At 40.7% G+C, this 24,165-nt stretch overlaps 1 protein-coding gene across 8 annotated transcripts in view; it reads left to right on the top strand.

Annotated features, from left to right (window-relative positions):
* LOC119654235 overlaps positions 1 to 24,165 on the top strand; it is a 277,681-nt gene that overhangs the window by 236,411 nt on the left and 17,105 nt on the right. For 5 of the 8 annotated variants that reach the window (XM_038059465.1, XM_038059466.1, XM_038059462.1 and 2 more), the window contains 5 exons: positions 10,801 to 10,884; positions 11,212 to 11,365; positions 11,469 to 11,869; positions 11,925 to 12,215; positions 12,278 to 12,506. In XM_038059465.1, the coding sequence (XP_037915393.1) occupies positions 10,801 to 10,884; positions 11,212 to 11,365; positions 11,469 to 11,869; positions 11,925 to 12,215; positions 12,278 to 12,506 (1,159 nt within the window). The remainder of the gene's footprint in view (positions 1 to 10,800; positions 10,885 to 11,211; positions 11,366 to 11,468; positions 11,870 to 11,924; positions 12,216 to 12,277; positions 12,507 to 24,165) is intronic. The other 3 variants (XM_038059464.1, XM_038059463.1, XM_038059467.1) reach the window with 3 other exon arrangements.

Below are 24,165 nucleotides of genomic sequence, written 5' to 3'. Positions count from 1 at the left end.
GTATAAAGCACTCAAAATAAACTTCCTGCCGAAAGCTTTCTCGAAATCGATGAAGGGCGGGTAAAGCGGAATCCGCACACAAATTTCCAGAATGTTCGAATAAGTGAAAGCAGGAGCACTGAGTAAACTGCAGAGGCTGTGATGAATAGTTCCGGGGAACCGTCGCTTGGGTGCATTGATGGCCGAAATTATTTCATTTCTGACTAACCATTTCATTCATGTAAACGCCCCTGTTGTTCCGCAACATCCAGTAAACAACTCCTAAATCTATTACTCACGAGATATGATTGATAACGTTGCCGATTTTATGAGAGCTCACGATAATGAGCCTGATGACTTTTACCCAACAATGAAATCTATGCGCCTCACATTCTTATCATTATGATCACCATTCCTCATCGCCTGTCCGAACAAGGTAAAGTCAGAATTCATCTTGGTATTCCGATCACTCATCACGATCGCAACGTCATCGTCAGGAAGCCCCTTCTAGCCCGCATTCGGTTGCTTCTCCTCTGTATCAGAATTCTCTGTTGGTGCAAATACGCGATTAAGGCTTACTTCCGTGAGACTTTCCGGAGTATCATACAATAAAGCTGTGCCGCGAGAAGTACTCTTCAGAGTCCCGACTAATTTCATTTAACCCGAGCATGTACAAGTTTATATTACTAGTACTCTTGCTAAAGTTGGAGAAGACCAGTATTCATTCTCGACACAGTAGTCAAGTGGCGTAAGCTCAATCCAAAAACCTTGTACAATAGCTGAAGCCCGTAACGGATAAATTCATCTTTACTCAGGCGCTGATAGCGATTTGATAGCATGTAGCAAAATCGAAATTTGCAAGCCGCGAGCCCAAAAATTTCTTTTCTTTTTAGTTGCCTTTTACGATAGCCGGGAATAATTCTGCCAACCACAGTCTATCTCAATTAGTATGGGGCAAAAAAATAACAGGTATTTCAACTTATAATATGACGAAGGTGACGAACACCTGGACTATCCAGGCATTTCAGTGAATTGTCTTTACACTCTGGAAACTAGTGTTTGAACCGAAATCTCTACAAATCAGCCAATTTCCCATACGAGTGGAAATGTTCCTATATGAGGACTCCGAGGTCCTGGGTGTTCATACATGCACCCTTTTGGGATCAGAAGACTGGCACTTAAGTTACTACTTCTCGTTGTCTAGTGAACCGAACGGCCTTCTTTTGTGAGGCGTCGTTAATTTGAGTCAAACAATAAAAAGTTGTATGATGTACCTTTTATGCCAACTATAAAGACGGTGTATTATTATTCTGTTAAGGGAAAGTCGCACCGCGCCCTTGAAGAATTATTGTGCCCTTTTTGCTGGGAATAGTGTACCTATTGATCATAGTATCTCAAGCAGGCCTATAACCGTCAGGAACTTTAGTATGTTCCCTCCTTCCAGATCTTCCAGCTTTGCATCTGGTATTAAGTGTTCTCCCAGATGCCTCGACCTACTTTGCACAAGTGCCGGACATTGTCCCAGAACGTGTATAGAGGTTTCGTCATACTCCTCACAAAACTTGCAGGCAGTGTCCGTAGATATGCCTAGCTTCCCTAGGTGATAGTTCAGCCGACAATGACCAGTGAGAATTCCCACTATGATTCGGAGGTTCTTTTTGGTGAGATTTAAGCAATCCTTTGTTCGTATGCGTCCGTATCCCCCAATAAGCACCCTGGACTGCTCCATCCCTGGTAGGCCCGCCAATATAGTTCCCTCAACCGTTCCTCTTCGTTTTTTAGAGTCATAGCCATGAAACCGTTTCCGATTCTACAGAAGGGTTCTGGCCCGTGTAAAGACGTCCCTGCTCCCTTCTGGGCTAGTTCGTCCGCTACCTCGTTGCCTTCCAACCCAGCATGGCCTGGAACCTAAAGTATCCAGACTTTGTTGGACGAGCCGAGTGTATACAGTCTCTCAAGGCATTCCCACACCAGTTTAGAGTTCACCTGGTTGGACCCAAGTGCCTTGATCGCTGCTTGGCTATCGGTGAGAATAGCTATGTTCTGCCCCATATAGTTCCTTTGCAGATTAAAGGAGGCACATTTGTCTATGGCGTATATTTCCGCCTGGAATATGCTAGTGTACCTGCCCATTGGCTCAAAGTACCTTTTCTTGGACCAATGACACCGGCACCCGCTCCCTCTGCTATGAGGGATCCGTCAGTGCACCAAGTAATTAGTTGCTGGTTGAAGCCGTATGTCGCAGCCATGCTCTCCCAGTTTGCCTTGTTACTCGAACGTGTTTCAAACTTCTTATCGATGTGAAACCTCATTGTCATGTTATCCCTTGGTATCAGTAATTCAAGATGCCGCCTAGAAAGATTAGCAATTTTCCTTCGATTTAGGTAGCTCCCCGCCTCACTCATACTACCGGCCATCCTGAATATTGCCGTCCTAGCCTGCATCTGTATGTGCAGATGGAGAGGCGTTAATCACAGAAGGACCTCCAGGGATGCCGTTGGGCATATCCTCATTGCCCCACTGATACATATGCAAGCCAGCCTTTGGAGCTTATGTAATTCCCTGGCTTGTGCGCTGAGTTCAGTTCTTTCTGCCCAGTATATATCCAAAGTAGTATCTTCGGGCTGCAACCCCATTTTTTTCCTGCTATGGATCTACAAGTCATCAGAGTCCTCGTGGCTTCCCGACAAGTGTTTCCAACATGTGTCTTCCAGAGTAAGTTTTGGTCTAGCGTAATTCCCAAATATTTGACCTCTGTGTCTCGTTTCACCTCCATATCATGTAATGTTATGGCACTCAGGTGATTAAGCTTACGCCTCCTAGTGAATGGTACTATAGTGGTTTTGGCTCGATTGATCCGTAGTCCCACCTTCCTGTACCAGGCACTAACCCTTAGTCCAGTTTGCATTCTATCACATAGGGTATCTCCATATTTGCCCCTACAGATTAAAACAATGTCGTCCGCGTAACCCTGGACTTGTATTCCAGTATTTTTCCAGGAGTTCATCCACTACCATACTCCACACGGTGTATATGTGTATAACTGCTCCTGCAAATTTTACTTTGATAAAGCTGAAGAGTACGTTTTCCTACTACTAGCCAGCGATAATGATAAGGACTTTTACTAGCGCTGTGCAAGGTCATAATATGTCTTAGCACTTTAATTAGGATTAGAGACCACTAGGCGATTTTATTTTACCTAAGAAGCAAATCTATAACTCCCAAAGTAGGAAGACCTTCAAGTTATCCAACGGGAGCAATGACCAGCAAGCTTTTGCAGAGATGCGGTTAATTCTAGTTAAACAGAGACCCTTCTACAGAATAAAACGTGATTCAATGTTGAGATGATGCATTTTCCCCAGCAGAACATTGACTTTTGATGGAATAGTGACTGATAAGGAAAGAAAGAGCAAATCTGTAAAGAAGTGTATAGTGGTAAAGAAACTTCAAATTAATTTTGTAGCGATGAATTTAAGTTTATAGTTGGTTTCTGGAGGGTTATGAATGAACATCAAAAGTAGCGTTGGTTATACTTACAAAATTGACATGAATGCCACGAGTTCGAATCCTGGTCCATCTTTATACCTTCCCGCTACTGTAGGTTTATCACTTGGACAGGATTGATTGTAATGATAATGAAAGTAAAAACGAAAGTTGGGAAAAATCAATAAGAAGTAAGTCGGAATACCAGAAGCTGGCGCTTCGGGTATACATACATTTTTCCACTTTTATAGGGCTAAAAACCAAAAATATTCCTTCAATCTTTTTTTAAACTACAAGAAATACGTACATATTACGAACGTAGATATTATGTTCACGCTAAACAAGCAAACATTGCCTATTACCGAGTACTGTATTCTATAATTCTATATTCTAATTCTAAATTGATCGGACACTTATTTTCGATTTACTTCGTGCATAAAAGTATACATATGTACATATAAAGTTCGTATATTTTTACCGCTTGTACAATGTACAAATATATCTATCTGAATTAGACACTACCGCAAGGCTTCATTTACATGTAAATACATATATATGCCTGTCTCGAGTAATTGATGTTTATATATAAATGATTAAAAAACTAAAATGAAATGTTTCCCAAAAACCGCCCGTTCATGTGAGCTCACTTTGTTGTGGTATTGACGAATTCATATGTCATGATGACGTCTCACACATTTTAGAATGCACGAAATTCACACAAAATGTGAAAGTTTCAGCTTCTATATCTTTGTTAGTAATAATTGGTTTTCCTTCAAACTTCCCAAAGTGATGTCTTATGTTGTCCTTTATTCGTGTGCTTTGTATTTCTAACATGAACTTAAGGGGAGTTTCCGGATAAATTCCTAAAATATGATAATACACTATTACTAACTCTTTTTGTGCCGATATTGGAACGGGATGTATTTGAGGCCTAGATTTGGTTTAGATACACCACTGATTTTTTTTAGATTTTTCGGTTGGATAGGTTTTGAAAACGAAACCTGTTACACTTTTTGAGGGTTATATCTTGAGCCCTCACTCCCCTACGTTTCACTCGAGATCAAATATGGGACCAGACCAAGTACTAATTGAGCCCTTTCATTTGATACCCCACACAGGCACATTTAGTGAAAAAAAATGTTGCCCCCCCATTCAAATGTATGGGAACCCCCACCCCCCCCCTAAACTTAACACAAAATGGCGCCAATTACTGTATGTAAAATGAACAACAGACCACATACTCCCACCAATTTTCGTGACAATCGGTTCAGTCGTTTCCGAATAAATCGCGTGTGACACACAGACAGACGGGCAGATAGACATCGACTTGATTCTAATGAGGTTTTGTTTCACACAAAACCTTAAAAAGACCTATACTACATAAAGGATACAAAAGAGACAAACACAGTTACAGAATATTTTATGGATGTCGGATTGTGCCCATCTGAAAACAAACTCTAGAACAGAAAACGGAAGCAATACTCATTATCACAAACTGCTGTAAGAAAGAGTATGTTGTTGGGGGATTAGGAAATGCATCGTCCATTGTAATGATTACATTAATCACAACAATCGAACTTGATCTAGGCCATGAAATGTGTTAGAACACTTCATTCAAGCCCACAACGATACACTGTAGAAGACAACGTGGTCAGCATTGCGCTCGCCCTTGGTTTTTACTCGTCCATTTCAAACTAGCCCAAATGTAGGAGTGATAATAAATTCAACGATGTATTTTCACATATTCGGAATTTTCTGGAGACCTGAAATAAAGATACACAATGAAATAGCTAAAGCTAAGGAGATAATAGAGGGGACAGTATAATTTTCATCCATGGTCCAGATTTTCTCCTCACGGGCTTGACCACAGTCATTGCACTCATTCGAAGGCACAATTACTTTGTTCTTGAGCCTTTCGGAGGCTTTTTTGCTCATAATAGTCATTATGCATTTATTTTTCGAATATATTCGTTTTGGCTGTTGTTTTTTTGGTTGATGCTTTATTACCACATCTGCTGCCTTTTTGATTATTTTCGCCACCATTAGCCACTTCGGAAGAGATCTGTGGCATACAAATCCGAAGATTTCTGCGTCAGGTTAGCGTCCCCCGCTATGACGACGGGAACAATTGTTGACAAAGGCTTGGTACTAAGTACTGTCTATCGGACAAACTTTCAGAATTATTTTAGCTATTATCTTATACAGAAATATTTCTCTGATTATATTCATCATTTCTGTGAGAAAACCGTTCGGTTTGTGCGGTTTGATTACCCATTTAATTTGGCTGGATTTTATTTCCGGATACTATATCGCCAAAGTTACAGGTAATCGTACGCCGTTAAAAGATTCAGTTAAAGGCGAAATACTTCACCGTCCTTTTACATATTCAGGTGAAGTATAAAAGAAAACTCCCTAGAGCTCCCTGGATAAGTCCCCTTTCTTTCTTCTTTCTTTCGCTGGTAATTGCACTTTCTCGACCTCCTGTGCTTTTCCCAGTTTACGTAGGATAGATCCGATCATGAAATTGATACCATTTCAATCCATCAATCCTCTTGGCTTGTTAGCATTCTCCGCACCAGATTTCCTAGTATTGGCACCTCACATAAAATGTCCGCTAGGGATTCCTCCTCTGATCCGCGAATTTCGGACGCTGAAAAACTACCTGCTCTCGTAGTTTGGGTAATTGGGTGAGTTGTTCAATTTAAATCTGTAAAGGTGCTGGTGATATCCTCTATGTTCCATGAGGAATAGGAGAGTGAAAAGTTTCCAATTTATACGCATATAAATAACTACGAGCGTATTCGCAGCAAGCCGAGATAGTGCTCCTTTAGCCAAATATGTCGTAACGTGTCGTATCTGTTCCAGTGGGCCCCCTCCTTTAGACAACAGCACTAACGTCTGCAGCTTTCACGATGCGCGAAATACTCAAATTCCACAGTAAGGTAAATGGCTTCATTGAGTGTCCCATCCAGTTCCGAAGTTTTCTTATCCCCTAATCGATAGTAGACTCCAACTAATTCATCTCTGGTGACAGCAAGAACGACGGAACTAGTCAACCCTACCAACCACAATCTCGAAAGTTAGCCAGTTTACTTTCGCCCAAGATCTTTAGCTGGGGAATATGTATCTCCCAAGCACAAACTCGTCGCATTCTTTAGAGATGCATTGCGTTATATGGAAAGCACAGAGGCGTTTGTCTTATAGGGTGCACTATCTATACCCTCAGGACTATTAACCCATCCAATGCCTTTGCAGATCACATACAGTACCGGTATAAAGAACACACTTTTTCTGAATAGGCGGTTTTGGGGCGTTTTCGGTAAGAAAGGTTGTCTAATGGGCGTTTTCTAATTTGTTTTGGTTTTTTTAATTAAAGGGAAAAAGTTGCATCATTCTGATTAGTATTGGCAGATCAATTGATGAAATAAGTCAATTTTTAATGAAAACGATGGCTTTGAGAGAAATGCAGAAAATTGATATTGATACTTATAAAAGAGAATTAGTTGTAAACTTATGCTTACAACAAGTCGGGAAACCGGAAGCTGAACGCTTCAGATATGAGAGGTTTTCTGTTTTACAAAAACATTTGGGTGGGCATTTTTTCCATTAGGACCCAGCACGAAATATATGCATGTGAGAATATCCACTTTCTTGTGATGCTGACATTAAAAGTCTTGAATTTACACAGAAACGGCAACTTTAATCTATTATAACTCTGTTAATAATAGCGCCATTTCCAACAAAACTTGCAAGATCATGCACTATGCCATAGCCTACATTACTGCAAAATCTGGTTCTAAGATAAACTTAAAGGGGGTCTTACATTCAGCTACTAAAAACTATAGTAATATACTACTATTAACTTTACTTGATCCTATCCACCAAATGTCAAAACTAAGGCGGGCTTCGGAAAGTGCTAACCGAGACCTTTCATCTGATACCCCACATGACTATATTTGGTAAAAAAATGTAAAATATACAACCCTCTTTTGCATATATGGGGACCTCCCTTAATTCGATGCTGAATGATGTTACTCACTGTACACGTGAGCGTTTCACCTTTCCACCAAATTTGATGTTAATCGCTATAACCGTTGCCGAGAAAAATGCATGTGACAAACAGACAGACAGAGAGTAAACTGAATTTAACAAGGTTTTGTTTTACACAAAGTCATCAGTAAGAATATTTTGAGCAAATTATTTCAAAACGGATAGTTAGTGCTACAGTCTGACAGTGGATTATCAATGAAGACGAGTGAACGTAAGGATTGCAATTTGTTCCGAATATCTCTGCGCAATCGACTTGATTGTGGCAGAAGTGCATTGTGTCAAGTAAATTTCATGATTCCTCGAATTTTTAAATATTATTGAATTTGTATAATAATAATAAGCGAATGTTGGCACTGTTCTCACCAATTTCGATTAATAGCACCGTGCAGAATCATCCTGAAAGCCCACATTTCATGCATTATTCCCCAGGCATCCTGTACAGGTTGATATCAGTAGGAAAGAGACCCGGAGCTGCCGTCTCGGTACAGTATGTGTGCATGACACTGCCGGGAAAGTGCCGAAAAACTCGCCAAAGCGATCTGCGCTGCGGGGGACTTATCCCCAAGGCAGTTAGGGTTCAAAACAGAGAGATCCGCAGTGGATGCCTTTAATGGAGGTCGAGGATGCGGTTTATCGATCCGAGGCACACAGCCGCCGATCTCGACCGATATTGTTCCTTATAACGCGGGATGTCAGAAATGCCTTCAAATCCATTAGATGGACATATATGATAGGCACATTAGAGAATTCCAGGTACCAAGCTATTTCTTGCAGGTAAGCGGAAGTAGATATCTTGACTAGAATCCCGACTCTGCATCTCATATCGAGTTGACTATAGAGTCAAACCCAGCGGTTAAATACCTTGGTATAATGCTCGACTCGAAGATCAGCTTCTTCGAGCAAATCAAAGTAGCGGCTTACAGTGCTGCAGTTGGAATCTCTTCCTTGAGTCGGCTAATGACGAATGTTGAGGCCCCATATCTACTAGCAGACGTTTTCTTATGGGAGCAAAGTAATCGGTTCTGGTCTAAGGCGCGGAGCTATGGGCAGATGCCCTTGACAAGAAGGTTGATCGTAAGCGTCTTGCTCAAGTACAGAGACGAGGAGCGTTGCGAGTGGAGGCGGTTGGCTGTGAAGAACTAACTAAGACTAACTAACTACTAACCGAACTGACAACTCCCTTCATCCCTTCCCGCCCGAAAGGGATTCCCTGAGGGAGAGCGGGGTGGGCTATCCTGACGTAATGTATCAAACGGTTCTAGGCTAGTTCTCTAATAACAAGGAGGTGTTTAGTTGGTAGTCCGACAGCGTACTGTTGCGGGAGTCCAACACTCTGTGCGTAAATGCATTCACCTTCTCCATCTCAAAAAAAAAATTATACGTTGCACCATAATTCCCAAACCTGAACCAATTAAGGTTATTCTGTTTTCACCAGAGGAAATTACTTCAGCCCCAATTTTTGCTGACCAATTTTTCCTGTTTTGCACCAATTTAGTCGATCGGAAGGCATTTTAGCTGTAAGGAGTGGATTTCCAAGCTCGTCAGACATTAAAATTATTAAAATCACCGTTTTCTATTTGAACTGTTGGGCAATCTTTGCCACCACATCAATTTCAGAAACAGTTTTAAGACGATTGCGCAGAGATATTCGGTACAAAATTACCCTTGCTCTTTTTGCTTGGGAGTTGACTGTCAAACTAGCGCACCAAACTCTCCGTTTTGGAAAAAAAATTGTTCAAAATTTTCTTATTGATGATTCATTACACCTAATTTTGTTAGGTATAGCAGCATTTGTCCTTTTTATAGACATAAGTTTACACCCAATTCTCTTTTATTAGTATCCATACCAATTTTCTGCATTTCTCTCAAAACCGTCATTTTCATTACAAATTGATTTATTTCATCAATTGATCTGTCAATACTTATCAAAATGATGGAACTTTTGCCCTTTAATTCCAATAAACCCAAAACAAATTATAAAACGCCTATTAGATAACGCTCCTTATCAAAAGACACCAAAGACCCAAAACCGCCTATTCTGTAAAAAATGCCCTCGGGTTTTTTTGACCGCTACTGTACATGTAAATAGGAAGTTAAATTTTTTTTTCACTAAGTGGAGGCATCAAATTTAAAGTGTTTATCAGTAGTTGTCAGTTTTGACATTTTTGTTAGAGGGCGGAGTTCAGAAGTTAAAAAGTGTCGAAACCCAGATCCTATTCTCAGAAAGTACCAACAACCAAGTAACAATTGTGAAAATTAATCGAAATGTTCCTATGTGACACCAGAATACCCTCTATATCGATATCTGCTCAAATAAAGCTAATAATAGTAAATGGATTTATTTATATTTTGACGATCGTCTGAAATCTCTTCTTAAGTTCATCCCAAGAGTAAAGAATGTTGCAGCAACATAGGGCGTAATATAAGATAGTGTGAACAGTTCCTCTAAATAAAAGTGAAACCAACTCTGCCATCAATGCATTCAAGCGGAGTAAAGGTACTGGGATTGACGTTCTTCCCGCAGAATTATCCATTGCAGCCCCTACAGCTCCTGCAGAATTGCTGCTTCCGCTTATTCAAAATTTCTGAAAATTTGAAATATTTCCCAGGAAGTGAAAAAATAGTGATAATTAAATTTGCGAAAGAAGGACACCCGTTTTGTAAACTCCGCTTCACAACGTCGGCCAGAGGTATATTTGGAATGCTCTACGCAGAAGGGGTATTCCAAAGAAACTAACAGCTATTATAACGGCTCCAAATATCGAATGTCACGGGCTGTAACGAGGCAAAATTTCAGAACCAAGTTACTCTCTGACTGGTCATGGCACTCTGCTGATGGCTAGTGTTTCAAGGCTTAGATATCAATATGATCTTCCGCTGATTGCACGGTTAGCTGATTTCTGACCTGAACTGTTGCATATTTTGGTAAGGAGTTGACGGTGCGATGGTAGAGGTAGTTCAGGCTCCGGATTTCGCTACCCCGGGGTAGCATTACAATGTAGAGAAATTTACATCATATCTAAATTCTGCTGCCCTCATTTCGGAACAATACTATGAACAAAAATGTAGATAGACATTCGAGCTTCGGCAACAAGGCTTTCAATTTATAAAATTAAAATAATTGATGTTTCTAGGACACTTCAGTGGAATTTATATTAATATCGAATTAAGTAATGACAGTTATTGTTTCCCCTTTAGGGTGTTTGAATGGTGTATGTTCTTCTTTTTGTTTTTTAGTAAAACTATAATATACAATAATATTAACGTAGCGTTTACTATTCCCTCTAGATTTTCAGGCTCGGCGGATGGCCCAAGATCCCTGCCTCGTCGTGGGCTTAACTCACGTTTACTTCGATTTGCGTCTTGTTTCGGGTATGCGCTTGGATTTAGAGAAAAAATCACTTTAGTAAATTTCTTTTCGAAAGAGCAAAAAATGCAGGTCATTGGAGGCTGTCCGCCATGTACTGAATTTAATTTGTTGAAATTTGTTTGTTGAAATATAATGTCTTAGAGATCAGTCCTAATAATCGATTGAATGTAAATCAAGGTTTTCGAATTCGCGACAGCCTTCATTACCGCATTTTTATAAAATTTCGAACGAAACGTGAAATTCGAAAACTTTGATGTAATCTAGTTTTCTTTAGTATGGATTTGTGGTAGCCTGTGACTCAATTCTCTCGAACCCTCTTTGTTTTCCAGGTACATTTTTACGATAGTAAGCTATTTGATCGGTGTTTTTATATTCGCAACTATTGTGGGCCAAGTAGGAAATGTTATAACAAATCGAAATGCAAATCGTCTGGAATTCGAACGCCTTCTGGACGGTGCTAAAACGTATATGAGGCATCATAAGGTAAGTGACCATGTGGTAAGGTCCCGAATAAAAAAACATTGTACCCCCTTCACTAACCATATGCTACTGTATTTGATACTTATGTACCTAAACACCCTTTCAGGTTCCAGGTGATATGAAACGTCGTGTCCTTCGGTGGTACGACTACAGTTGGTCAAGGGGCCGAATACAAGGAGGCGGTGATATTAACACTGCGCTAGGTCTTCTACCGGATAAACTTAAGACCGAACTTGCACTTCACGTTAATTTGAGCGTGTTGAAAAAAGTCACAATATTTCAAGAGTGCCAACCAGAGTTCCTACATGATTTAGTTTTGAAGATGAAAGCTTATATTTTCACTCCTGGTGATTCTATTTGCAGAAGGGGGGAGGTAGCAAGAGAAATGTTCATCATTGCTGACGGTATCCTTGAGGTACTCAGCGAAACGGGGAAAGTATTGACAACAATGAAAGCTGGCGATTTTTTCGGCGAAATTGGTATTTTAAATTTAGATGGTTTGAACAAGTAAGAACATAATTTTTGAAAATTGTTGGCATTAACTGGTTTATTTTGAATTTAGACGAACTGCTGACGTACGCTCCGTTGGATACTCAGAATTATTTTCATTATCCCGGGAAGACGTCCTCACAGCGATGAAGGATTACCCAGAAGCACAAGAGATTCTACAAACTCTCGGTAGAAAACGCCTTATGGAAGTTAGGGGTATAAATAAGAAGCATGCGAAAATTGCAAGTGAACGAGAGGCCCAAGCCGCACGGGCTCAAGGAGACAGTGATAACAGTGCCAAAAATTTCGTAGATAAGTTAAGAAGTGACGTTAAAGGTATCAAATTTGCATTGCGAAAGACAAGGTATATTTTGTAAGCAGTGGCTGAATTTTGGATTATCTAAGGACGATTCTCTTTTTCGCTAGGACCAGTAGACGGAGTGATGAGTCTTTAGAAATGCAACCATTACGAAGCCACCACACCTCAGCTGGATCTAAAATCAAAGGCGTTCTAAGACGGATGCCGCGCGTTAAATCAGGAGATATGCATGGAATATCTGACGATCCATTGCATACAAAAGAAAAAGTGCCAAATTCTATTGGTGGAAGTGAGTTGCCTTTATTGCAACGGTTACGTCATTTTAAGGAAAAGCAAGTGAGTTATTATTAGTATCGTTTTTGTTTATTTAATAGGATGTCAAAGAAATATAATAGTCACAATATCTTTTATTACCTTCTAAATTCCAAAGTATCAAGATTTGTTTTCGCTCTGTTATTCTTCGGGATGTGCGCCACTTTTTGTCTAAAATGCCTGGTCAGTTCAATGACAAATTTTCCCTTCTGTCTTTCGGGAGTATCTTTTACAAAAGCGAAGTTAAGGTTCTTTTTTAGGTTTTGTGTAAACACAAACCCCCCTTAAGTTCACCCTAGAATTACGAAATTTTGCAGCAATATAGGCTACAGCATAGAGCATGATCCTGCCAAATTTGGCTATTACTAACAAAGTTATAATAGGCCAAAGCTGCCGCTTCTATGATGTTTTCACCTAATATATGCATATACTACGTGCTACGTACTAACGGGACAAATGCACACTCAAATCTCTTTATAAAAGAAATACACAAAACTTTTCATACATGAAGCGTCTAGCTTCCGGTTTCCCGACTTGTTTTATTCCAGTTTTACATATGACGAAGAACTTGCGTGGGCATTCTTAAAATATTCGGCCGCACTTTTTGAAAAGTCGTCACAAAAATATGATGCACGCTTAGTTATTATTTAATAATTTAATTAAAGAAAAACAATATTTGAAAGGTCTTTGTTCATGCTTCTTCCTGCAGATAATTTTGAAACGTGGTAGCTTTCGTAGCCGTCCGTTTTCTTCGTGATAGAAACTCATTACTCATGGCATTAATTGCCGATATCTTTTGGTGAAAACCGTGATTCTTTGTAAAAGAGGTGACTCGCTGAATATTCTTCGTCGTCGTCCTCCTATTTTAACGCCTAATCTGTTTACTACTTTTAGAAGCCACTTCGATATTTTATACGCGGAGGAGTTCGAAGTGCAAAAGTGGAAATCAACCTTCGATCAGTCTCAGTAATGTCGGGAATATACATATGTAAATAAGATACTAGAGCGAGATACTAGAATGCTACCTTGTGGAAGAACTGCTTCTATTTTTATATTCTTCGGTTACATAGGAATTGCATGATTACCAGAATTTTCAAGGCTAGACGAAAATTCTGCTAGCTTCAATCACACCTGCCTGCACCATCCTTGCCGCTTCCAGGTAACGTCCTTCAAGTCCCCCCACGAGTTTCTGAAAAGCTTGTATTCCTCCACCATTTTAAGTCACGTAGTTCTTCGGTGACTCATACGGGGTTTTTTTCTGTGGTAGTTTTACATAATAATGTCGCACAACAATCCAATTGAATCAGAGCTTTGAAGTGTGTTAAAGTACTTTATTGAAGACCGTAACAGAACACCACAGTACACTGTAGGAGGCAATGTGGTCAGCATTGCGCTCGCATGAGATTATTACCCTGATTTGATTCAGGTACTCCTTTACAGTTGAGTACTTAATATCCAATAGGAAAATTAAAAGACGTTGCAGATCTAGACGATAAACTATGTACAAATAAACTCGAAAAATATTTCAAAGTCTGAAGTATTGTTTTGTGAAGAGAAACCACTTGAGGGCAAAGACATTTTTTTCTTATACGAATTTTGTGTTAGGTAAACATCGGACAGGCAAATTTCTGTGTGTAAATATCAAAATATTCACTCATTCGAATACGAATATATTCAGACTTGTATTCATAGAAAATCATTATACAAATTTATTCGTATCCGTATTTATGTATACAAATATGTTCAACACTGTTGCCATCCACGGTTTCAAATAATCAGACTAAATACCCAAACTGCTGCATCCTACGGGAATCGATACCATCGCACGTAAAAACATTGGTGCGTGAGTTTGCAAAATTTGACTTTTCAATCCATTACACAATTACTAGCCTTGCCAGAATTGGCAGCACATCCAGAAAGCACACTGTCGGTGAATCAGCTTGCACATAACATTCACCCGTGTAACATGAAATTCTCCCGGTTGTCAGAAGTTATTCCTGTTGAGCAATTCCTGCGAGTGTTCCATTCACTCTGGCGGGGAATTTCGGCATTTTATGCCACCATGCACATGTCATATTTATTCATAAGTTCCACACTAATACGGGAGATACCACCAGTATGTAAGCAATCTTAACTGGGAGAGTCTGAAGGCAACACTGCTGCGATCTTATTCAGCGAAAAAAGCAGCACATTCGGAAAACTTCGAAGAGGTCTACGGATATTTAATGAGAATTCGACCCTTCTCCTTAGTAGTCCAGTTGTTACCGATTGATCACCTCACCACGGTTTTTAACCGTATTACATCCGGTGTGGTTCCTCTTCTTGTACATGAAATGGCTAGTCATCGTAACACGCAGATACGGACTGTTCCTCCAAGCACAAAAGAAATCATTTCGGCCATCAATGCACTTAAGCGGAGTAAAGCTACTAGGCTTGATTGTTCTCCCCGCAGAGTTAATTATGGCTGCACCTGCAGTTACTGCAAATCTGCTGCTTCCACCCGTACGAAAATCTTGAGAATCCGAGACCCTCGTACACCTGCTTTCGCGCTGCTTTAGCGTGAACAGGAAATGTATCTGGAGCTCTCTACTCAAGTGGGACATTCCTGAGAAACTAATAGCTATTAGCAGAGCGATATATGATGACGCAAAATCTCACGTGCTGCTCCAAGGTAACATCTCCGAGTTTTTAAGATCCAAAGCGGAGTCCGCCAGGGTTGCATCCTATCATCAATATTATTTATTCTTGTTATCAGTAACGCTGGACGATGACACCTTTCCTGAAACACCTCGGCTACGCTGATGACATTCTTTTACTCTCTGCACGGGTCATAGACCTTAATAAAATGGCTCTGGATTAGGAAAGAGGAGCAAATTGAGTTTAACTGAAAATAAAAATTTACAAAACCAAGGGTTTCAGTCTATCGGGTCATTGCATTTTCTCTATCTGCATTGATGGACAGTTCACCCAGGGCCGATCAATTCGTATATCTAGAAAGCGTGCATTCTGCTAACGGTGGCACAAAATTGGATGTTGCCCGATGCATTAACAGAGCTAGATCCCCTTTCGCTGCCTTGTCTAAACTCCGGAAGTGCATTTATCTGCACACCAAAATCAAGTTGAGACTGTTCTGTGCTAGTTTTCTTTCTGTGTTGCTAGATGGGAGTAGCACATGGAAAGTGAACTACGCGATTACTTAAAAGATTCAAGCCTTTGTTAATACCTGTCTGCGTAGTAGCACCGGGGTACGCTGACCTAATGCCCTCTCAAATGTCGGCGCACAGGCCTGCCACTCCTGCATATTGTAATCGAAAGACGGAAGTGGCAGTGGAGAGATCACACATTAAGAAGGGGCGACAATTGCATTGCGGGCTACGCCATGCAGTGGAATCCACTTAGCGCAGAACAGTAGTGGAACAGTGCAGGGGTCTTGAGAAGTCGTGGGGTGAGCTGGTGGTTTGAAATGCTATACTCTACCACTGCTCGCCATTACTTAGCAAGATAAAATGGTCGCCTAAGAATCCTGCTAAACGTAAACCTATCTAAGCTACAAACCCTACAGTTTTCTTCTACACTTAATAGTTCTCCTCCCTCGCACCTCATTTGCTTGACGAATTTTTTCTTGTATAAGTTAATTTCGTCCGTATGGACTATCGAGCATCAGAGTACGCTACGCGAAAACAATGAACGCTTTGTTGTTCGGATTCATTGAAGTCGACTAAGAGGGCAGAACTATTCCAAAAACCAAAAAAGTTGACAAAATAACCCGTGAAGATATACTGAAACTGCACTAAATTGTCCCGTCGACACGGGCCTACACGCTTCTGTGCCAACCAAGCTCGGCAATGGGGTCCTTTGGACCCTTCAGTCCTTTACATGTCGCATCGGTTTAAGGACACGTTGATTGGTGTCCTTAAACCGATGCGTGGGATCGCAGCGGAACTGGAAGCTAAAACTAAAAGGATACCTGCTCGACAGGGCGCGTGGACCCGTAAAACTCCGAACCGAAGTGCCCCAACGAGAGGGAAGATCCACTGCGGATTACATCTTCAACTTATGTACGTCCAGCCTCAAATCCTCATGAAAGCTTTGGGGAAACCAACCAGTAGGAGATCGCCAACCCCGGCGGTTTTATTCTATGTGAGCACGTTGATAGCAAAAATAATTTCCTTTTCCACATTTCCACAGTCCGCCACGCCTTGTGTCGCCGTTTTAGAGACTATGTTGTTCGCGCAATAAAGAGTTTTCTCCCTGCTGAAAAACAACCAGATCACAAAGACGGTCCATGTTGAATTTGGGAGGACAACGCTCTTTTCCTCGGCGAACGGAGGCAATAATAACACATAAGCGAAGATAAGTGGCCATCAGATGGTCCCTTTGAGGCCATTTTCAATAACTACTTTGTTATAAACATTGAGAAAATAACTCTAAATCTACTGATAATTCCGATGTGTTCGATCTGATTAAGTGTTCCTTGTCAGCTAGTTGAAAATCAACTGATCTTGTGCAGGCCCGGTATTTGAATAGTGTGCCACCGATAACGGGGCGGTGAAAATTGCAGAAGTTTACAAACTTTTCATTGTTGTTGTTATGGTCTATGTCCATGTCTCCTCATCACATGCCCCAACAAGGTGTGTGTTACCAGTTACAGCCTCTAATGCGCTGCGTGTAATTGTTTATAGAAAACATTCTTCTCCGCTATATCGGAAACCTCCGTAAGCCCATAATTGTAATGCTCCTTAATCTGGGCCGGAATCTTGCAGTCAATATTCCATCGAAAACTTGTTCGCAGAAAGCGCACCTTGCAGCAGCCTCCAACAACAATCTAACGCAAAATACAAAGCCACAAGGAGGAGAGCAGTATGTCCACCTGATATTACCGGAATTATCGTTCAACCTGGAGAAGATGATCATTCTGGGAGCCTCGATATCGTTCTCGAGAAGCCACAGAAACCAATCGTAAACCGTTTTCGACAGTCTTGAGATTAGTCCGTATCGAAGAGGTTGTTGACGTTTTGGGAACAAGGTAATTGGAAATTTCCAGGTTGCTAGCCTTTTCCATACTTTGAGTATATTCTTAATTCGGAGCATTGTAAATGTCCATCTATTCTTTATTGTTTTTGTTTATTACGAGTAATAGCAATTCCTCATCTTCCTCAAATTCATAGTCTATTTTGAGTACTGGTGACATTATGACTGCTACCAAAAAATATTTCCAAAAGGTAGTAATACTCGGTCAAACCAGGGAAGCAGAACTAACTATGAAGTTAGCAGCTCGTTGATTATGGCTGGAAAGAGGACATAAACTTATTACATAGTTGTTTTCCTTTCATTCAATTATCAGTAATGGGTTAGGTTTGAAACTATTCAATCTGGATAGAGCGAAGCAATAAAAGGTTGAGTTGCAAGGTTGGACATAGTAGACGCTATGACTGGCGTTGCTTCATTTCCATCACCGTCTACTTAATTAGGCTGTCATTTCCCTCCTTTTGCCAATTTATTTATATGCTGGACATTCCCAATAGTAAACGGAGCGACCAGTTACAACAGGAAGCACTGCTGCTATTAACAGGGCATTCCCCATTAGGGTGGTTTCCCACGTCTTTAACACCACGGTGCCTCCGAGCAATTTAATGTGCGGGTACTGGGGTCTGGATGGGCCCAAAGTTTCAGCATTTGCAAGACCGCAATTGGTCTAAATTTCTGAACTTATCAAAAATTACTTTCTGAAGAAGAATGTATTTTTTCGCCACGAAATTCACGGCAGTCTTTATGAGAAGATGAGGTTGAAAACCTTCGTCTCCTGTCTCCGCTTGTATCAAGTGGTAATGAGTGTTATTTTCCGAAAAGTTCAGTTGAACTTTTCACATTGATGTGTCATTTGGTTGTAGCTCATTTCTTTATCAAATTTAACACGACTACTATCTCTTGACACACCATATACGGCCTATAATTTAAAGCCATTACCGTTTAGCGATACCCGTACGCTTTCACATCGATCCAAAATATGATGTCAAGTTATTTTCCGATGCGGTTTTAGCCTTAAAATCATTGTTGTTCCGAGATTATTTGTGATATATCTCCTTAATAAAACCTAAATAAATTAAATCTCAAATCAATCACCTAAGTTATCTCATCTATAACTAACAAATCTGTCGTTTTCACTTAACAGAAATTTTTGTAATCGAAATTAGTCATTCAATAAATCTGCCTAATTAACCAATAGGACTAACGGTTATCGTCTACACTGAGTGATTAATATGACTCGATCTTGTTGGTGTCCCCCGAACAGTGGAATACACTCCGAAAATCGCATCAACAAGTAACTACTTCCTGATATAATCACTCTTCGCTACTTGTGTAACAAATTATTGTACCGATTTAAATTACTTCTCATTTTTAATTTTTTTAATTGATTCGCTATTGATCTCAAATTCATCTTAATTATGCGGTGGATGTGATTTTGGCTAACGAAATACTAACTCTAAGTAGAAATCAATAGGATTTAACTGAAAAGGAAATATTTCAACTCCTGGGCTACCTCTTGGTCGCAGAGTTGAGAGGCTCCGAAATACCTCCCATGCCGATATCTGTTTAAATAAAGTTAATAATAGTATATTACTACAATTTTTTGTAATTGGTTAGAAACCCCCCTTAAGTTCATCCTAATACCATGAAATTTTGCAGTGATATAGGCTATGGTATAGAGCATGATCTTACCAAGTTTGGTGGAAATTGCACTATTACTAACAAAGTTATAATACCTCAAATTTGTTGCTTCTTTGAAAATTGAAGACTATGAATTTCAATATCACCCGAAAGTGGATACTCTCACATAATATATGGATATATTACGTGCTACGCACTAAGAAATACACAAAACCTTTCGTACCTGAAGCGTCCAGCTTCCGGTTTCCCGACTTGTTTTACCTGAACGCACCAAACTACGGATGCATCAGCGAACATTAGCGTAATGATAACAACATATGTATATCCGCATTACTACATGAGGACTAACTTCTCACGCTAAGGCCATGGTCCATCTACACAGCTGTGAAAACTCGTATCACCTTTCCCCTACACGTTTGTTCCAAAGAAGTTTATCTGAAATGACTTTCAGATATTTCACTTCCTCGGAGAATTAAAGCGTGGTACCCCTCATCTTTGGAAAAAAAAAATTATTCAGTTTCTCGACTTGTTTTTTTGATTTTATTAATTTTGCATGATCTGAATTTGAAAGTCCTTTTGTCGATAGAAACTATCCTGACACAAAGTGAGCGAGGAACCACTTCACTCCTGGTACTTCCCCCAATCGTCCAGATTTCCGAATGGCTTAGTGGTTAGAGTGCTAGGCCATCACAGCGGAAGGTCTCGTCCAAATCTCACTGGTGGCTGAGATATTTGTATCGTGACTGGATGTCAGGTATCAGCCGACTTGACAATCATGAACGAGCGTAATGATAACCACATTGCCTCCCACAATGTCCCGTGATGTGTCTATGCGCTCTTAAATGAAGTGATCTAACACTTTTCAAGACCTAGATATAATTGGATTGGTGCGACGACGACTATTATACTAACTTTTGCTGTCCGAATCATTCCCCGAAATGGATCTCTCAATTGACCGCCTAGCGCATGTGATCAGAGTTCTTTGAACGTTTTTTTTTGTATGATATGTATAACAAACGCTGGTGAACCAGCTACAGTTCCCGAATTTGGACCGGCCACACTGAAAAAGTGATACCAAACCTCACTAATAGTACAGATTGAATGTCAGATACTAGCCAACTTGGTTCTCAATGAATACCTGAATCAAATCAACGAAATTATCCCGGCAGGCGCAATGCTAACTACATTGCCTCCTAGTGTGTCGCTACGAACGTACTCTAACACGCTTTGAAATCTACATCCAAATTGAATTGGCGAAATTATGCTAATCAAGCTCCTAAAAAGGTGCAAAATTTGATTCAAATGATCGTGTCCTTAAGACGCAGTCGTTATTCCCAGTGTTAGCGTTGGCCATTCCGACTTTCAAGCAAATAAGGCCCTAACATTGGTGGTTTTATTGATTTCTCTAGAACACACTACAATATAGGTGAGATAGATTCGCCATATCCACCGGAAGGACACAATAATTCTTTAGGATCCGGTGGTATTGCCCCACACTTTTCATATGTTATGCTTATGTAGCAACACAGAGAAAATGTTGCTGCCAGGCAGCTTAGAATCAATATTAATGTTACTAAAATTTGAAATTAAAAATTTTGGAAAAAATAGTGCTGTTATTGCATCAAGTGGCATGATCGGATAAAACAACTCTACCTACATAGATACACAAATTGACCAACGCTCTATCTTCTCATCGGTGCGGATTGGAAACTGACAATGTTGATTTTTTTAGTCATACTATTTGCCTGTTTCATGGGGATCGGTCGTCAAAAATTCAGTTTTGTTTAAATTCAATCTGAGACCGTGTTGCATGAGGCGATCATTTCGTTTTTGAACAAGTTGCTCGAGATCATTTTTGCTATCAGATGCTAGGAAAACATCATCTGCATAAAGCAGTGTGTAGGGCGCTGGACGTTGGATATCCCGTGTGACGGTGTCCATAACAAGGACAAAGAGGAGTGGTGAGGGCACTTCCTTGATGAACTCCAACAGAGACATGAAGCGGTTTTTATACACCCGCCATACTTCGAACTTTACTTGTCAGATCTAAAATTCTTTAAGTGACGTTCATGAACGGGTGAGTGGGCAAGCAAATATTATCAGCAACTTAGGAAGAGATATATGGTTACCATAAACCCCTATGTGAGGCATAACGCGTCAGGCAATGTAATTTTCCAAGAAGCATTCACTCCTGCCCCTACTATTCTTCGCCAAGTAGTTCTAGGACGATCCACTTGTCGACGATGATTAATTAGTGGATTCTACCGCATAGCTTAGCCCAGAATTCACCCAAGACGTGGCGCAAACAATAGATGATGAAGCCTTTCAATTTTGGATTCGAAGGGGTTGTCACTTTACATGTACTATTCGTATATAGCAGCACAGATGGACCATTGTCGGGAAACAACCTCAACTTGATGTTAGTGTCAAGGTAGTGGCATTTCTGAATTTTGGATAAAACAACTGGTGCTACCGTCAGCAGAAATAGCGCGAAATAAAGTGTTCAACACCTTCGATACTCTCTCCAACAATACAAACGGGAAAAGTCGGATGGACATTCCTTCTTCAAGTTCGGTCTAAGATTCTATTTCAATGTACCACCTGACATTTTCCGCCATCATATGTCGTCTGACAATAGCTGTTAGCGTCTCGGGCATGCTCCTTCTGCGAAGCGCGTTCCAGACATATTCCAAGTTCACTCGGTTGAAAGCCTTCTCGAATTCGATGAAGAAAAGATGAAGCGGTGATCTAAACTCGAGAGAGAGAGCAACGGTACTTGCTCTGTAGCAGGCAATGTGATCAACATTGCACACGTTCTGATTTGACTCAGGTACTCATTTACTACTGAGTCCACTGTTATCTGACATCCAATCACGATACAAATCCTACTGTTGCCAATGAGATTTGAACCGGGACCTTCTATGCGACAGCCTAGTACTCTAACTACTATGTCATCCGGACATATGGTGACATTATAGTCAATTGAATTTCTTGATATTTTCCAGGCAAGTTAGCATGAAATACGCAGCCAACTTGCTTTGAGAATCTGAATGACACCCACCATTTCACCATAACAGCGTTGATGTCACCACACAACAAGCATTCTAACTTGATACAATTGTTAAGGACGTTACCTCATCCTGTTTGCCAACCAATGTTTCCGTACTAATTCAAATCTTAAGGCACTTTTTGGAAGGTGGCCACCCAGATGGTTCGTAACAATGATGGCCACTTAGCATTAATCAATATTTTGATGGACTAGTCAAGATCCTTTTCGTCTAGGTAAGGACTATCTTCTCATTTCCAACACATAACCAGACCATGAAAGCAGCTCGGTTTGAGTTTGGGGGTCGAAATTTCCAGATTTCGTGGTAGATGCCTAAGGTAAGACTGCGAACATTCGTATGTTTCGCACTTAGTCGTGGGTTAGTTATATCCTACCTGCCCTACAGACTAATTTCGACTCAGACTGAAAACTATTTTCTGAAATAGTTCACAATGAATTTAGGCGAAGCATGTTGACAAAATCACACACCACAGGGAATCGAAATCCTACGAAGTTTTATCGAGAGGGAATCTCCTCTCTGAGAGGTAATTGTCGACCAGACTCGCTGAATATCCAGGAACACCTATGGTCGCCAGCGTCCCTTCAATTAGGTTCCAGTTGACGGAGTTAAATGCATTTCTGATATCCATTGACAACACGAAACAACAGCCGCCAGAATTCAGCGCATCTTTTGCCATCACATTATATCCACCGTAGAATGGAAATCCATACTGGTGCTCCAACAAACCATTCCTGCTTTTGACGATGGATAGCAGCCTGTTTTAGATGACTCTCTTCATCATTTTCCCTATTGTATCCAACAGATAGATCGGGTAACATAAAGCCGGATCTTCAAGTGCCTTATTGGATTTGTATTTTCATCTTTTGGCCACGTCTGGAAGGAGTTAGCGAAAGGGTCCGGCCTAATCTACATTGCTAGCTTCAAAGCTCCCGTAGGGACGCCATTCAAACCTGGGTTTTTGTTGTCGCCGATCCTACCACATATTTACTGGAGATCCCCCTCGGATACTGGAGATATCGCACACTCGTTAAGCTGATCCACCGTTTCTCTTCCGTTGCTTTGCTTTGATGGCGACGAAATAGAGTCCCAGCAATCTTTTTCAAAAGGCGCGTTCGTACTCTTTTCATCATCGTCCTGCAGGCCCCACCGTACAGGTTCATATCGGCATGGTCCCACAACTGTTCGAATCAGTTCTTTTTGCTACTTTGAATGGTCTATTTTAAGTGGCCTTTGTGTCGCCGCCCAATCTGCGCTACCGTGCAAAGTCGCTTTTCCATTGTTCCACCAGTAGTTGGGTTGCCTGCTGTAAAACAGTTGCATTTTGAGCCTAGTAGCAACGAATGCTTTCGCTACCCATTAAGGGATTTGGATGCCTTTTTCTTTGGCCCTACCATGCAAGGATATATCGGCCTTGAGCGCCGCGGAGATCATGTCTGCCTTAAAAACTTGCTCCCGAACAATCCACCCAGCATTCTGCAAGAGATCTTTTTCAACTTCAATCCGCCCTTGATTTCCATACAGATTCCCTGTAGCGATTGCAAGTACTCGTATGTGAGTAGTACTCACTGATTTGTCAAAGTATTATGTCTATGTCGGGTCCATTAACTGTGCTCTAACTACTCAGCTATCCAGACACACTAGGGTTATGGTAGCACTGGATGGCTTAAGTGGTTAGAGCGCGGGGCTATCGTAGCGGAATATCTCACTTGTGACAGAGGGATTTGTTATCGTGAATGTCGACTCAGCTGCGCATGAGTACCTGATTCAATATAGACTGTTGCGGGAGCGTTTATTATTATTATAATTTTCGAATTGTCACAATCTCGGCAGATGCCAGATTTTACCTAATACTAGCGCTAAATGCCAAGCATTTAGGCTCGGACCATCCTACTTACTTAAATTATAAAGGAATGCTAGTGGTGGTGGCCGGTCCCAATACATGGTGT

Source organism: Hermetia illucens, chromosome 4 (assembly GCF_905115235.1).
Source record: "Hermetia illucens chromosome 4, iHerIll2.2.curated.20191125, whole genome shotgun sequence".
Taxonomy (NCBI): Eukaryota; Metazoa; Arthropoda; class Insecta; order Diptera; family Stratiomyidae; genus Hermetia; species Hermetia illucens.
The sequence above is the reverse complement of the archived record's forward strand: the minus strand, read 5'-3'. Positions and strand labels throughout refer to the sequence as shown.